Source organism: Malus domestica, chromosome 03 (genome assembly GCF_042453785.1).
Source record: "Malus domestica chromosome 03, GDT2T_hap1".
NCBI classification, from domain to species: Eukaryota; Viridiplantae; Streptophyta; class Magnoliopsida; order Rosales; family Rosaceae; genus Malus; species Malus domestica.
In genome coordinates this window covers 3858269-3873471 of record NC_091663.1, presented here as the reverse complement: position 1 = coordinate 3873471, position 15203 = coordinate 3858269, and the positions used below count along the sequence as shown (strand labels likewise).

The window sequence follows — 15203 nt, the reverse complement described above, 5'->3', positions numbered from 1 at the left end:
CATTCAAATTCCTTTTATTTCCGGATGAAGATGCTCAAGTTGGCTCACTGTTAGAACTCAACCTATTACTCTTTCTTACGTAGTATGTTAAGAGAATGGCGTTTTCAACTTAACTTAGTCCCTAGCATGCAATCTAGAATGGTGTGTTCATAGATTTAACAAGTAGAAATCATTAAGAATAAAAAGAGTTTGAGTCATCACAAGGCATCGTAAGTACTGGTGTTGTCTTACTTATCCTAGAAATCGTTTCACATGTTAACCACAATTAACAAGTGCTACTCTAGAACATATGTAGGTCCTCATTCAACAAGGGCAGGCAGACATATATTCATAGCATTAAAATCCTAGATATGCTCACTATGTATGCATCCATAGAAACACATAAAGAATTTATCAATGAGATAAGTAGTGAAACAATTTTCATCATTTCATAAAAGTCATTCAAACAAAATATCACAACAAATTTACGATCATATTCGGGGCTTCAAAACAGCCCCTAACTACTGAAAATTAGTTACACATTATTCTCAAATTAAACCAAAAGTAAAACATGAGTTTCGGAAGATAAAACCAAGAAAATAGAGTGAAGCCTCTTCTTTTCTCCTTCTGCTGCCGTGCTACGTTTTTGTCTCTGTGCTTGCCCTTTGCTGCTTCTGTCGCCTGTCCCTTCTTTCTCTGCACCTCGCCTCTGACCTCCCTCCGTTTCTCCCCGCGTCTATTTCCCTTCTACCCCTCTTTCTCTCTTGTCCGAGTCTTTTTATTCATGCGAGCTGCCTTGCTGCAAGAGGCAGCTTTCCTTTTCTTTATTTTCTTCCACGCTGCCAAACAGCTGTTATTCCTCTCCTTTCACGTTCTCTGCACCTTGCTTCTGCTACTTCTGCCCCCGTCCTCTTCCTTTTCTGCGCCTCACGCTAGTTCTCTTCTCTCCCTCACGCTGCCAAGGTAGCTTTTCTCTTCTTTTTTTTATTCCTTCTTTTTCATGTTCATGCCGTGCTCCTCACTCCCTCTCCTGCTTTTTGTTCCACTTCCATCCCATTATTCTTCTTTTCCTTTTCTTATTCCTTCCACTCTTCCTTTTATTCTTTCTTTTGTTCTTTCTTTTGTTTTGTTTTTGTATTCCTTCTTTTCTTTTTGCTGAGCCTCACACTGCAAGAGAATAACAAAAGTTCTTTTTCTGCTGCCCAAGGGCAGCTGCACTGCTCTTTTGCTTTCACATGCATGTTTTCTGCCTTTTGCTTTCATCAAAAACCTGCAAATGCAACCTCATAAAATAAACTGGCAGAAGGAATAAGACATCATGGCCAACTTATAAAATAAATGTTACACATTAATACTGAAGTTTAGAAATTAATGAAATACAAGACCCTTAACACAAGGTAAGGTAAAATGTCACAATTTTAACACAAAAACATTACAAAGACTTTAGAAATGGATGGTATAAATGCATGAAATATATGAGTGATCAAATACCCCCAAACTTACATTTTTGCTAGTCCTCGAGCAAAACAAAGAAAACATGAAAAAGTAATAACATGAAAAACATTAGTTTCCCCCTATGTGACCCTCATAGAATTTTATTCAAGAAAACAAATCATCAAGAACCATAGCTCGCATCAAGGAACTAACCCAAGTTCATCTTCCTAATTCAAATATTAGCAGTAATCTTTGAATCATCCTTGAAGTGTAGTGTGTGAGATAGCCATGCTAATGCAATTTCAAAATTTTTATATTTTTAAAATCATCATATGCAAACTAGCAACCTTCTCACGGGATATACACTCAATCACACATGTGTTTAGTTTAAATGAGTTTCGCTCAAAGAATCAAATGTGAAATTTCTACCATAAGCTTGCATAAAGATCTCATCTCCACAATCGTAATTGCAAAACTTAAATCAAGAGGACTTTTATTGGATGTAATGAGGTTTAGGGAGAGGGTTATTGAAATGAAAGAATAGGTAAACACAAGTTCCAAGCTACATTGCAAGCAATTCTTTTGTTTAGATTTATAAGAACTCAAGTTCTCCAGCAATTCTTCTAGCACCTCCATCCACACCCTTAACTGAAACTTGAAAAACTTTTTATTTTCTTTGTATACAATCTTTCTTTTTTTTTTTTTTTTTTTTTTTTTTTTTTTTTTTTTTAAATACAAACATGAAATTCCCCCACACTTATTCTTTTGCCAAACACCTTCAAAGTACTTCACAAACATTTCTCATAAGACAATCTCACATTGCTCACTAGCTTGCTTGGAAAGGGTAAGGAAAAAAAATTTTAGGCATAAGGGTAGACATATCTGGTGATAAGAAATAAAAGGCTCAACATACACGGCTCAAATTGGCAATCTAATGATATCATTTTTCTTTGGGAAACATGGTTATTTGGGCCATAGTGGTAAACCTAATGCCTCTATCATTTCCAAGTTCATGCAATCAATGACAAACATTTCGAAAGATCGTTACGCAAGTTCTAGAGATGTATCTCACATAAGTTCATCACACATGAAAGAATAGGAGTGTATGAAAAATGCACACACTTTCAATCGGCTCAAAAACTTACATAGGATGTATATGGTCACTAAATTCACATATGAAGCTTTAAGTCATACTTTAGTTTCACATTAACAAGGCTATGTGCATTTGGTTTTTCAAAGATGGTCAAACATGTACAAAACTAACAAGAGAATTAGGAATTTCACAAAACACATGTTAACTAAGTTCTTGATGATCATGGTTCAAATTTGATCCAATTATATCATTGGGTCAGGAAACTAACAAAAATCTAATTTAAAACAATAAGGGAAACAAGACAATATTTTTGGATTTTTAAATTTTCCGATTTTTTAAAAATTTTTTTTTTATTTTTTTAAAAGAAAACAAAACTAATTAAGAAAACAAAAAGCAACAACATGGAAACAAATGAAACTTGTTCGTAGTTGAAGGTACAAAAAATTTCAATTTGGTCATTTTTTATACTCTTTACCCCCAAACTTAAACCGGACATTGTCCCCAATGTCAGAAAACACTATAATGCAAATAAAAATAAAATAAATAAATAATAAGAAACAAAATAAAGCAATTGGACTGAACACTTCCCTAGTTTGCAGTAGAACCAAGCGATGACCCCCCCAAACTAAAATTCTGCAATCAACTTCAAGGGTGGAAATAACCAAAAATTCCTGTAAAGAAAAGAAATAATTCAGTTAAGTAACGCAAGAAAATGTAAAAAAAAAATTGCAAACGAAAAATTGAAAATCACGATAAAAGACAATGAATAGAACTAATAAGTGATCATTGGTCGTGCTTGTTGACTTTCCACAGCTTTCCTCTTGAACGGGGTGACACTTAGCTTTTTACTTGCAAGTGATGATTTGATGATATTGTACGGCGAGGCTTTGCTCTTTGGTGATGTTGCAGTTCCTTATTTGTTCTCCAAGCAGATTGTGCAGGCTCAATTCCTAATTTGTTCTCCAAGCAGATGTGGCAGCTTCTCTAGTTCTTCATCTCAGACTCCTTCTGCTGGGATGATTGTGCAAGCTGCATTCTTCTCTGCTTGTTTCTTCTGCACATTGTCTCCACATGCTGCTGGTATCATTTTCGCTTGCCTTATCTGTTTTTCAGGTAGATGTGGCAGCTTCTTTGGAAGTACATCAGCAGTGGAAGACGAGTACTCGAGAGCAATTTCTCCATGTCCTGCAGGTTAGAACAAAGACAAGGAAAACGACATGGAGAATGCATGATATGAGATACTCTTGCTTTCAACCTTTATGATATGAAATACTTTTGCTTTGAATGGGTTGTTCGCAGGAGTATCCCAAGGAATGAGGAACACAGAATAACTTAGGAGGATTCTTTGGGAATGCATTCTCGGAGATGAAGAAGTGCTGAGAGGGTGTGCCTTTGCTGTGGAAGGCGAAGGTAAATACTTATAGGACTTTTCTTCACAACCGGAACTATTCTCTCACTCATTGTCGGCAGCCGGTGGATGGATGAATAGTACAAATTACGCGCTTTCTGACAAAGCTGCCCGTAATTTCCGCAAAGCTGCCAGTTGCATGTGACGAGTGACGACACGTCTGGACAAATTGATCTTTTGAAATCCGGGGTTCGGCTCGTGGTTTCTGAGTAAGCCCAACTTTTAAGAAATGAAACGCCTCTTTTGAGAAAAGAATCCGACGTTTGAGAAATGAGCCCCGACTCTTCGATTTGCGAGAGGACGCTTCTTCGATTTCTGAGGAACGCCTCTCCGATTTCTTCTTTTTATAGAGGCGCTAATTTTGTTCCACAACACACTTGAGCTCCCTCTTGTAAACACTCCCTTCTTGCAATTTTTTTTATCTTGATCAGTCCGACTCTCTTCTTTCTTCACCACCTCTGAAAAATGTCTGGCCCTTCCGACCGTCGTTTTGACTTGAACCTTGATGAAGGAGCAGCTCCGCCTTCACCAGACAACATATGGCGCCCATCTTTCATATCCCCTACTGGGCCCCTTACCGTGGGGGATTCGGTGATGAAAAATGATATGACAGCTGCGGTGGTGGCCCGGAACCTTGTCACCCCAAGAGATAACAGACTGCTCGCTAGACGGTCTGATGAATTGGCGGTTAAGGAGTCTCTAGCTCTTAGCGTGCAGTGTGCGGGTTCTGTGTCCAACATGGCCCAACGCCTATTTGCTCGAACCCGTCACGTTGAATCGTTGGTGGCTGAAATACAGAGTCTCAAAGAGGAGATTAGAGGACTCAAGCATGAAAATAAACAATTGCACAAGCTTGCACACAATTATGCCACAAACATGAAGAGGAAAATTGACCAGCTGCAAGACACTGATGGTCAAATTTTACTTGATCATCGGAGGTTTGTGGGTTTGTTCCAACCACATCTTCCTTCGTCTTCTGGGGCGGCACCGCGTAGTGAAGCTCCAACTGATCAACCTCTGATGCCTCCTCCTTCTGTGGCCCCGCCGACTGCTGAAGCTCCGCCGACTACTGAAGTTCCTCCTAAGCAGCCTATGTGAAGACTCCCTCTTGTATTTATCTGCTTAATGTTCCTTTTTTTTTATGAATGTACAAGTACTTTGCAAGAAGTTGTGGTAGAGATTGCAACATCATTACCTGCATAACGGAACAAAAGTAGGACTTAAACACACAAACCAGAAAACAAGAGAAAAACAGAACAAGAACATTTAAAATTATTCAAAATAAAGATGAAAGATAAAAAGCTTGGGTTGCCTCCCAAGAAGCGCTTTCTTTAACGTCTTGCAGCCGGACGATGCCTCCAGTAATCATCCAAAGGGAACTGGTTCTTGGAGAGGTACAACCTCCACATCATGCTCGGCAAAAGGCTCGTAATATGGCTTGAGTCTATGCCCATTCACTTTGAACACGTTTACGGTCTTCGTACTTCGGATTTCCACTGCACCATGAGGAAAAATATTAGTTACAACAAATGGACCAACCCATCGAGAACGAAGCTTACCTGGAAATAATCGAAGGCGAGAATTAAATAGAAGAACTTTCTGTCCAATGACAAAGTTCTTCCTTAAGATCATCTTATCATGAAATGCCTTTGATTTCTCCTTGTATATTCGACTTGACTCGTACGCATCATTCCGGATTTCGTCTAACTCATTTAATTGAAGTTTCCTTTGCTTACCGGCAACACTCATGTCCATGTTGTAGGCTTTGATCGCCCAATAAGCTTTGTGCTCTAACTCTACTGGAAGACGGCATGGTTTCCCATAAATTAACCGAAATGGGGACATTCCAATAGGAGTCTTATAGGCAGTCCTATAAGCCCATAATGCATCGTTCAAGCGCATGCTCCAATCCTTCCTACTAGGACTCACAGTTTTCTCCAAAATTTGCTTAACCTCACGATTTGATACTTCTGCTTGACCGCTAGTTTGCGGATGATAAGGTGTAGACACCTTATGTGTGACATTGTACTTCCTAAGCAACGCTTCAAATGTTCGATTGCAAAAATGACTCCCTCCATCACTAATGATTGCTCTAGGTATTCCAAATCTTGCAAAGATGTTACTCTTAATAAAATCTGAAACAACTTTTGAATCATTAGTTTTGGTGGCTTTTGCTTCCACCCATTTAGAAACATAATCCACAGCCAATAAAATGTAAAGAAAACCATTTGAAGATGGAAAAGGTCCCATGAAATCAATGCCCCACACATCAAAGATCTCAACAACCAAAATAGGGTTTTGTGGCATTTGATTTCTTGGGCCCAAGTTACCTGTTCGTTGGCAACGATCACATGTTGCACAAAACTCATACGCATCCTTAAACAGACTCGGCCAATAAAATCCACTCTCTAACACCTTAAGTGCTGTCCTCTTTGCTCCAAAATGGCCACCACATGCATAAGAATGACAAAAAGTTAGAATAGATTTAAACTCAGATTCGGGGACACACCTTCTAATTAATTGATCAGTGCAATATTTCCACAAATAAGGATCATCCCACTCGTAGTATTTGGCGGTTTTGACAAGCTTATCTTTCTGAGCACGTGTAAAATCATCCGGAATCTTTTTGATGACCTTGTAATTGATAATATCTGCATACCAAGGGTCAGTAATCTTTAATGAAAACAATTGCTCATCCGGAAAACTCTCACTTAAAGGGATGAGATCTTCCTCTGTGTTTGAATGCACAAGTCGGCTAAGATGATCTGCTACAACATTCTCACTCCCTTTTTTATCCTTGATCTCTAAGTCAAACTCTTGAAGTAGAAGTATCCATCGAATGAGTCGAGGTTTTGCATCCTTTTTTGTGAGTAGATACTTTAATGCTGCATGGTCAGAAAACACAATAATTTTAGTCCCAATCAGATAAGATCGAAATTTTTCTAAAGCGAATACAACAGCTAAAAACTCCTTCTCTGTTGTTGAATAATTCAACTGGGCATCATTAAGTGTCCGGGATGCATAATAAATGACATGAGGCACTTTGTTGACACGTTGCCCTAGAACTGCTCCGACTGCATAGTCTGAAGCATCGCACATCAACTCAAAAGGTAAACTCCAATCTGGTGGCATGATCACAGGAGCTGTGGATAACAACTCCTTAAGCTTGTTGAATGCTACCACACACTCTTTATTCATATCAAATGATACATCCTTTTGAAGCAAACGACACAACGGTCTAGAAATCTTTGAGAAGTCCTTCATAAACCTGCGGTAAAAACCTGCATGTCCCAGAAAAGAACGAACCTCCCTGACAGTAGTAGGGAGAGGTAAAGAACTAACAAGTTCTGCTTTAGACTTATCCACTTCAATTCCCTTTTCAGATATGATATGCCCTAGAACTAATCCATGAGAAACCATGAAATGACATTTTTCCCAATTTAAGACCAGATTAGTTTCTTGGCAACGTTTTAAAACTAGGGACAGATTATGTAGACATGTATCAAAAGAATCACCATAAACAGAAAAATCATCCATGAACACTTCAATTATTTTCTCAATCATATCAGAAAAGATACTCACCATACACCTTTGAAATGTGGCAGGTGCGTTGCAAAGTCCAAACGGCATCCTTCGATATGCAAATGTACCAAATGGACATGTGAAAGTCGTCTTTTCTTGATCCTCTGGAGCAACTGCAATTTGATTATATCCAGAATAGCCATCAAGAAAACAATAATGAGAATGACCAGCTAACCTTTCTAACATTTGATCAATGAATGGGACTGGAAAGTGATCCTTGCGTGTGGTGTTGTTTATCTTCCGATAGTCTGTACAAACTCTCCAACTATTTTGCACACGTGTAGGCACTAGCTCATTAGCTTCATTCTTAACAACTGTGACTCCTGATCGCTTTGGAACTACGTGAACAGGGCTCACCCACTTGCTGTCTGAAATAGGATATATGATGCCAACATCAAGAAGTTTGATAACCTCTTTCTTGACGACCTCCATCATGAGAGGGTTTAAACGACGTTGAGCTTCCCTTGTTGGTTTTGCACCTTCCTCCAACAGAATCTTATGCATACATGTAGCTGGATTTATACCTTTTATATCTGTAATGCTCCAAGCTATCGCAGTTTTATGATCCTTCAGTACCCGGATCAGTTTCTCCATCTCATCTGCTGTGAGTTGTGATGATATGATGACTGGTAATGTTTCTTCCTCTCCCAAAAATGCATACTTCAAATATTCAGGAATCGATTTAAGCTCTAATTTTGGTGCCTGAATCACAGAAGGGAGATTTTTTTTGTTAGAAATAGGAAGAGAAATAAAATAGGCAGAAGATTTACCGTGAATTGGTGAAAGAGACCCAAGATCTGCCATAGTCTGAATTAATTCTTCATCAATGTGCTCGAAAGTATTAAGCTTTTCATGTGTAATGCTATGCACTAACACATTTTCTAAATTACATTGTCCCACACTTTCATTAAAACAATCCTGCACAAAATAGTCAAACGCATCAATAGAGAAACAAGATTCAAAATCATTAAGGTACCTCATAGCATCGAAGATTCTGAATTTGACAATTTCTCCATCAATTTCCATGGTCAAGGTACCATCATAGACGTCAATCTTTGTACGTGCTGTTCTAAGGAATGGTCTTCCCAATATAAGAGGAAGTGCAGTAGGCATAGGGTCATGTTCCATCTCAAGAACAAAAAAATCAGCAGGAAAAATAAGCTCATTCACTTGCACAAGTACATCCTCCAATAAGCCTTTCGGATATCTATTTGAACGGTCTGCCAACTGGATTATTACCTTTGTTTCCTTCAACTCTCCAAGGTTCAATGATTCATACACTGAATATGGCATCAGATTGATGGATGCCCCCAAATCACACAATGCTCTCCCAAACTCTTTCCCTCCAATTACACATGGAATGGTAAAGCTACCGGCATCCTTCAACTTTGGTGGTAGCTTCCTTTGCAAAACAGCTGATGCTTCCTCACTTAATGCCACAGTTTCTTGATCATTGAATCTCCTCTTGTTTGTACAAAGCTCTTTAAGGAACTTTGCATACTTGGGCACTTGTTTTATGGCATCTAAAAGAGGTAAGTTCACTTGGACTTTCCGGAAAGTATCCAAGATTTCCTTATCAGTTTGCTCTTTCTTAGACTTCATAAACCTACGAGGAAAAGGAATAGGGACACATGAGTTAAATGAATTTTGAATTTCTTTACTTACCTTATCAGAATCTTTTTTGTTCAATTTTGTATCTTTAGGAAACTTTTCAGTTTCTGTTGAATCCTCATCTTGCTTAAAAATTTCTTTTCCACTTCTTAAAGTCACAACATTCATCTGCTCCGCATTTAGATTTACCACGGTTTGGCTAGGCAACCTTCCTTGTTGGTGTTGTTGTCCCATCAAACTTGCTAACTGACTCATTTGGCGCTCAAGGTTTTCAATTGCTTTATCTGTTTTCTGTTGATGAGATTGAGTAGAGTTAGCTAAAGAAGCAATTAAATCCTCAAGAGACTTACTTGGAGCTTGTTGTTGTTGAGGCTGAAATGGTGCCTGCGGTCTTGCTTGAAAGAAGCCAGGCGGACGGTTATAGTTGTTGGGAACAGATTGTTGTCCGTTGTCTTGATTGTTCCACTTTAAGTGTGGATGATCGCGCCATCCTGCATTATAGTTGTTGGAATATGGATCATACTTTTGCCTTTGTTGCCCTTGAAATCCTCCTAATGCATGAGCTTGCTCGAGACCACCTTGATCCATCAACGAAGGACACATGTCCGTGGCATGTCCCATCATTGAACATACACCACACACCTGTTTTGGAGCCACAATAACCTGTTGCACAAGATTAGTCAAGTTAGCTAATTGTAATTCAATACTAGAATTAGCACTTACCTCATTAACTTTCTTAAAAGGTAGCTCATCTCTCCCTCCAAATTGTCGTGTGTTGCCAGCAATGTTCTTTAGCAATGCCTTAGCATTAGTAGGCGTCTTGTCCATGAATGCTCCTCCACTTGCTGCATCAAGCATTATACGATCAGTACCACATAATCCTTCATAAAAATACTGTATTAGTAAATGCTCTGAAATTTGATGATTAGGACAAGATGCAACCAAATGTGTGAATCGCTCATAGTAATCTCCAAAGGGCTCTCCATGTTGTTGTCGGATTGCACATATGTCTTTCCTTATGCTTGCAGCTTTGGTGGCCGGAAAATATTGCTCCAAGAATGCTTGCTTCACCTGGTTCCAGGTGTTCATTGATCCCGGAGGTAAATTGTAAAGCCACTCTTTTGCCTTGGCTTCTAATGTAAATGGGAATGCCCTCAACTTGACTTGCTCCTCATCCACATTTGCTGGTCTCATTCCTGAGCATACCACGTGAAACTCCATGAGATGCTTGTTGGCATCCTCTGTTGAGAACCCATGGAACTTAGGCAAATAGTGAATCATGCCGGACTTGAGCTCACATCCTCCTTCTTCATTTGGATATGTGATGCACAATGGTTGTTGATCCGTGTTTGGCGTTGCCAACTCCCTCAGAGTACGGTTGTCAGCCATGTCTCCTTGTGGTTTTTCCTCCCTTATTGAACTAAAATGTGGTGGAGACGATGCTGATGGTATGGACACCAATGCTTGATTCTGTTTGATTTCTCCTCGAACCTTTCGAAGTATTTGTTCAGGCTCAGGATTGTAGGGAGCTATATCAATGCTTTCGGACCTTCGAGTTTGCATATACTACAAAAAATACCTGAAATAAACCCAAAACCAAAAACACTAAATAGACAAGAAATAGAAAATAATACAAATAAATAAAAATAAAATATAAGCAATCAGAAATAACAATCCCCGGCGACACGGCGCCAAAAATTTGGTAGTAATTATAACGTACCACAAAGTAGCACACAATAATCCTATTAATTTTCCTTATTCACACTAAGATTTGTCAATTGTAGCATATGAAAATAAGGGTCTTTCCCGCAGAAGATTGTTTTATCCAAATACTTAAAATGTCACAAAAACGGATGGCTGTCTCCACTGATCAGCCACCAAACAATAATTATTAGACTAACTTATACTTATCCAAATGCAACGAAATTTTATACACATAAACTAGACACACCAAACTATGCTCACACAAATTTTTGGGATTTTTGGAGTTGATTTGCTATTTAAATTAAATCGTACAAAAACAGTACAGAAACCAATCTTAAATAATACCAATAGATTTTAATTCACAAATTAAGAAAATGAGTTAGGGGACATGCTTTCCACCACCAAATAATCATGCAAACATGTTATGTTTCATTCAAATTCCTTTTATTTCCGGATGAAGATGCTCAAGTTGGCTCACTGTTAGAACTCAACCTATTACTCTTTCTTACGTAGTATGTTAAGAGAATGGCGTTTTCAACTTAACTTAGTCCCTAGCATGCAATCTAGAATGGTGTGTTCATAGATTTAACAAGTAGAAATCATTAAGAATAAAAAGAGTTTGAGTCATCACAAGGCATCGTAAGTACTGGTGTTGTCTTACTTATCCTAGAAATCGTTTCACATGTTAACCACAATTAACAAGTGCTACTCTAGAACATATGTAGGTCCTCATTCAACAAGGGCAGGCAGACATATATTCATAGCATTAAAATCCTAGATATGCTCACTATGTATGCATCCATAGAAACACATAAAGAATTTATCAATGAGATAAGTAGTGAAACAATTTTCATCATTTCATAAAAGTCATTCAAACAAAATATCACAACAAATTTACGATCATATTCGGGGCTTCAAAACAGCCCCTAACTACTGAAAATTAGTTACACATTATTCTCAAATTAAACCAAAAGTAAAACATGAGTTTCGGAAGATAAAACCAAGAAAATAGAGTGAAGCCTCTTCTTTTCTCCTTCTGCTGCCGTGCTACGTTTTTGTCTCTGTGCTTGCCCTTTGCTGCTTCTGTCGCCTGTCCCTTCTTTCTCTGCACCTCGCCTCTGACCTCCCTCCGTTTCTCCCCGCGTCTATTTCCCTTCTACCCCTCTTTCTCTCTTGTCCGAGTCTTTTTATTCATGCGAGCTGCCTTGCTGCAAGAGGCAGCTTTCCTTTTCTTTATTTTCTTCCACGCTGCCAAACAGCTGTTATTCCTCTCCTTTCACGTTCTCTGCACCTTGCTTCTGCTACTTCTGCCCCCGTCCTCTTCCTTTTCTGCGCCTCACGCTAGTTCTCTTCTCTCCCTCACGCTGCCAAGGTAGCTTTTCTCTTCTTTTTTTTATTCCTTCTTTTTCATGTTCATGCCGTGCTCCTCACTCCCTCTCCTGCTTTTTGTTCCACTTCCATCCCATTATTCTTCTTTTCCTTTTCTTATTCCTTCCACTCTTCCTTTTATTCTTTCTTTTGTTCTTTCTTTTGTTTTGTTTTTGTATTCCTTCTTTTCTTTTTGCTGAGCCTCACACTGCAAGAGAATAACAAAAGTTCTTTTTCTGCTGCCCAAGGGCAGCTGCACTGCTCTTTTGCTTTCACATGCACGTTTTCTGCCTTTTGCTTTCATCAAAAACCTGCAAATGCAACCTCATAAAATAAACTGGCAGAAGGAATAAGACATCATGGCCAACTTATAAAATAAATGTTACACATTAATACTGAAGTTTAGAAATTAATGAAATACAAGACCCTTAACACAAGGTAAGGTAAAATGCCACAATTTTAACACAAAAACATTACAAAGACTTTAGAAATGGATGGTATAAATGCATGAAATATATGAGTGATCAGCAGCTTGAGAAAGAAAAGGAATCCAACTTTTAGATCATGATAGGGTAGTCAAAATAGGATTAAAATGATAGATTTATAAAATTTAGGGGATAATTACATAAATATATTTTATAAATGGGGGTAGGTGTTACACAAATACCTGCAATTATAAATGAAACACACATTATTATAATTATAAATTAAAGTTATGACTACAATTATAAAAAATTTATAAAAATTTATTAATTACCGTTCAATTGGATACATCCATCTATATTGAACAGGCCCTGCAAGAGCTGCTTCATCTGTCAAGTGAACTGGAAGGTGCACCATTATATCAAAAAATGCAGGAGGGAATATTTTTTCAAGTTGACATAATGTCAAGGCAATTCTTGAATTCAGTTGCTTGAATCATTCTTCAGACTCCTTCTTACTACACAACTGTCTGAAAATTGCACTCAACTTTAATAATACCATAGTAACAGCTTTAGGCAAAACCGAGCATATTGCAAGCGGGAGTAACTGCTGCATTAAAACGTGACAATCGTGACTTTTCAACCCATGTATTTTTCGTTCATTCACGTGCACACATCTTGATAAATTTGAAGAATATCCATCGGGGACCCGAATGGTAGACAACACTTTGCAAAACGTAGTTTTTTTTTCTCTTTTCAACGTGAACAATGCTGGAGGTAAAAATATTCTATTTCCTTCTCTACGTGGGTGTTGACTACGTCTTATGTTCAAGACTTCAAGATCTGCATGTGCTGCCAATCCATCTTTAGACTTTTCTATATCTAGCAATGTTCCCACCACACTGTCACATATATTCTTCTCGATATGCATAATATCGAGATTGTGTCTAATCAACAGATGCCTCAAATAAGGTAGTTCATAAAAAATAGATTTCTTCTTCCACCGACTGTTACTACTTGTATTGCTCGAAGTTCTTTTTCTGCGTTGCCCAACAGAAGCATCTTTCTTTGGTTTTCCAAAAGTAAATCTCAATGTAAAAAGTTTTTCGAGACACTGTAAACCAGTCCACTGCCTTGGTGCACTACGATGCTTTTGACGACCATTAAAATTTATGGTTTGCCTTCGAAACCTATGATTATCTTCAAGAAAATGTCGATGCCCCATATAACAAATCTTACAACTCGCTGGTAAGTAAATAGATTATTTATCATGCATGCAATGTGGACAGGCTTTATAGCCATGTGTATTCTATCCTGACAACATTCCATAAGTTGGAAAATCACTTATAGTACATAAGACGACAACCTTTATTGAAAAACTTTGGTTGGAATATGCATCATAAGTGGGAGTGCCCACCTCCCACAACTCATTCAACTCGTCAATTAGTGGACGCATGTATACGTCAATCTCTTTACCAGGACTGCACGGTCCTGGTATTAATAGAGATAACAACAAATTTGGTTGTTTCATGCACATCCAAGGCGGTAAATTGTAAACAGAAAGCACCACAGGCCATGTGCTATAGTCATGCCTCATTTTCCCAAAAGGATTAAATCCATCGCTGGCCAACCCTAATTTGACATTTCGAATTTCTGATGCAAAATCCAGATATAAATTATCCAAATGCTTCCATGCTGGAGAATCTGAAGGATGCCTCATAAACTCATCCTTAGGACATTCAGTTGCATGCCACCTTATATGTTCAGCAGTATGCTTCGACATAAAAAATCGTTGCAATCGTGGTTTTAAAGGAAAATACCACATAACCTTAGCTGCGATCTTTTTTCTTGAGCTATCCTCTGCATTGGTAATTTTATATCTTGATTCACCACAAACCGAGCACACGGTCAACTCCGAAGTATCTTTCCAATAGATCATGCAATTATTGGGACATGCATCAATTTTCACATACGTCAGACCCAAGTCATTTATAAGTTTTTTTGCCTTATAACAGGAATCAGGAAAACAATCCCCTTCATGCAACATTCTTTTAATTAACTCCAGTAAAGTGGTGAAGATCTCGTCTGGCATTCCCGTTAAACACTTGATCTGATATAGTTTTACAACTGCTTCCAATTTCTTAAACTCTTTACATCCTGGCCACAAATTTTGATCTGCCTCTTCAAGCAACCTAAAAAAAGTCTCCACCTCTTCTGAACACCTTTCCCCAATATGGGGTTCAGTAGACGGCTCAACACCTTCTTCTGTTAATGGTTGGATAAATATATCATTAAGAAAATCATGCATACCAACCACCTCATCTCCTGTTTATTCTTCTCCGATTGCCACATTTTGCTCTCTAATGTTTTTCTCACCATGATGTCGCCACCAAGCGTTTTTATAATCTTTATCCATATCATACAATATGAGATGTTCAACAACAATGTTCCTAACAAAAGTATATCGATTACAACATCTTTTGCAAGGACATCTAAACTTATCAGGGTCAACACCATTTGCAACTGCTTGGTCCAAAAACAAATTAATTTCAGCTGTATAAGCTTCCAAATTTCGAGCTATCGTCAACCAACTCTTGTCCAT

At 38.2% G+C, this 15203-nt stretch overlaps 2 protein-coding genes across 2 annotated transcripts; both read right to left on the bottom strand.

The window, feature by feature from the left end:
• Positions 1-406: 406 nt before the first annotated feature.
• Positions 407-12626, bottom strand: LOC139194383 (uncharacterized). The gene has a single exon (XM_070818807.1). The coding sequence runs from the start codon at positions 10668-10670 to the stop codon at positions 5280-5282; it is 5391 nt and encodes a 1796-aa protein (XP_070674908.1). The 5' UTR covers positions 10671-12626; the 3' UTR covers positions 407-5279.
• Positions 12627-12834: 208 nt separating this feature from the next.
• LOC139194348 (uncharacterized) lies at positions 12835-15203 on the bottom strand. Its single transcript, XM_070818659.1, has 4 exons — positions 14978-15203; positions 14019-14866; positions 13161-13211; positions 12835-12846 (listed from the first exon to the last, which is right to left on the bottom strand). Exons 1-4 carry the CDS (start codon positions 15201-15203, stop codon positions 12835-12837), a joined length of 1137 nt encoding a protein of 378 aa, XP_070674760.1.

Excerpts from the sequence above, each read along its gene's own strand:
- LOC139194383 (XM_070818807.1), bottom strand. The coding sequence starts at position 10,670 with ATGCAAACTCGAAGGTCCGAAAGCATTGATATAGCTCCCTACAATCCT.
- LOC139194348 (XM_070818659.1), bottom strand. The coding sequence starts at position 15,203 with ATGGACAAGAGTTGGTTGACGATAGCTCGAAATTTGGAAGCTTATACA. Across the intron at positions 14,867-14,977 it reads CGCTTGGTGGCGACATCATG|AAGAAGGTGTTGAGCCGTCT; the intron begins GTGAGAAAAACA and ends AACCATTAACAG. Across the intron at positions 13,212-14,018 it reads AGTTGAATGAGTTGTGGGAG|CAGTTACTCCCGCTTGCAAT; the intron begins GTGGGCACTCCC and ends GTTTTAATGCAG.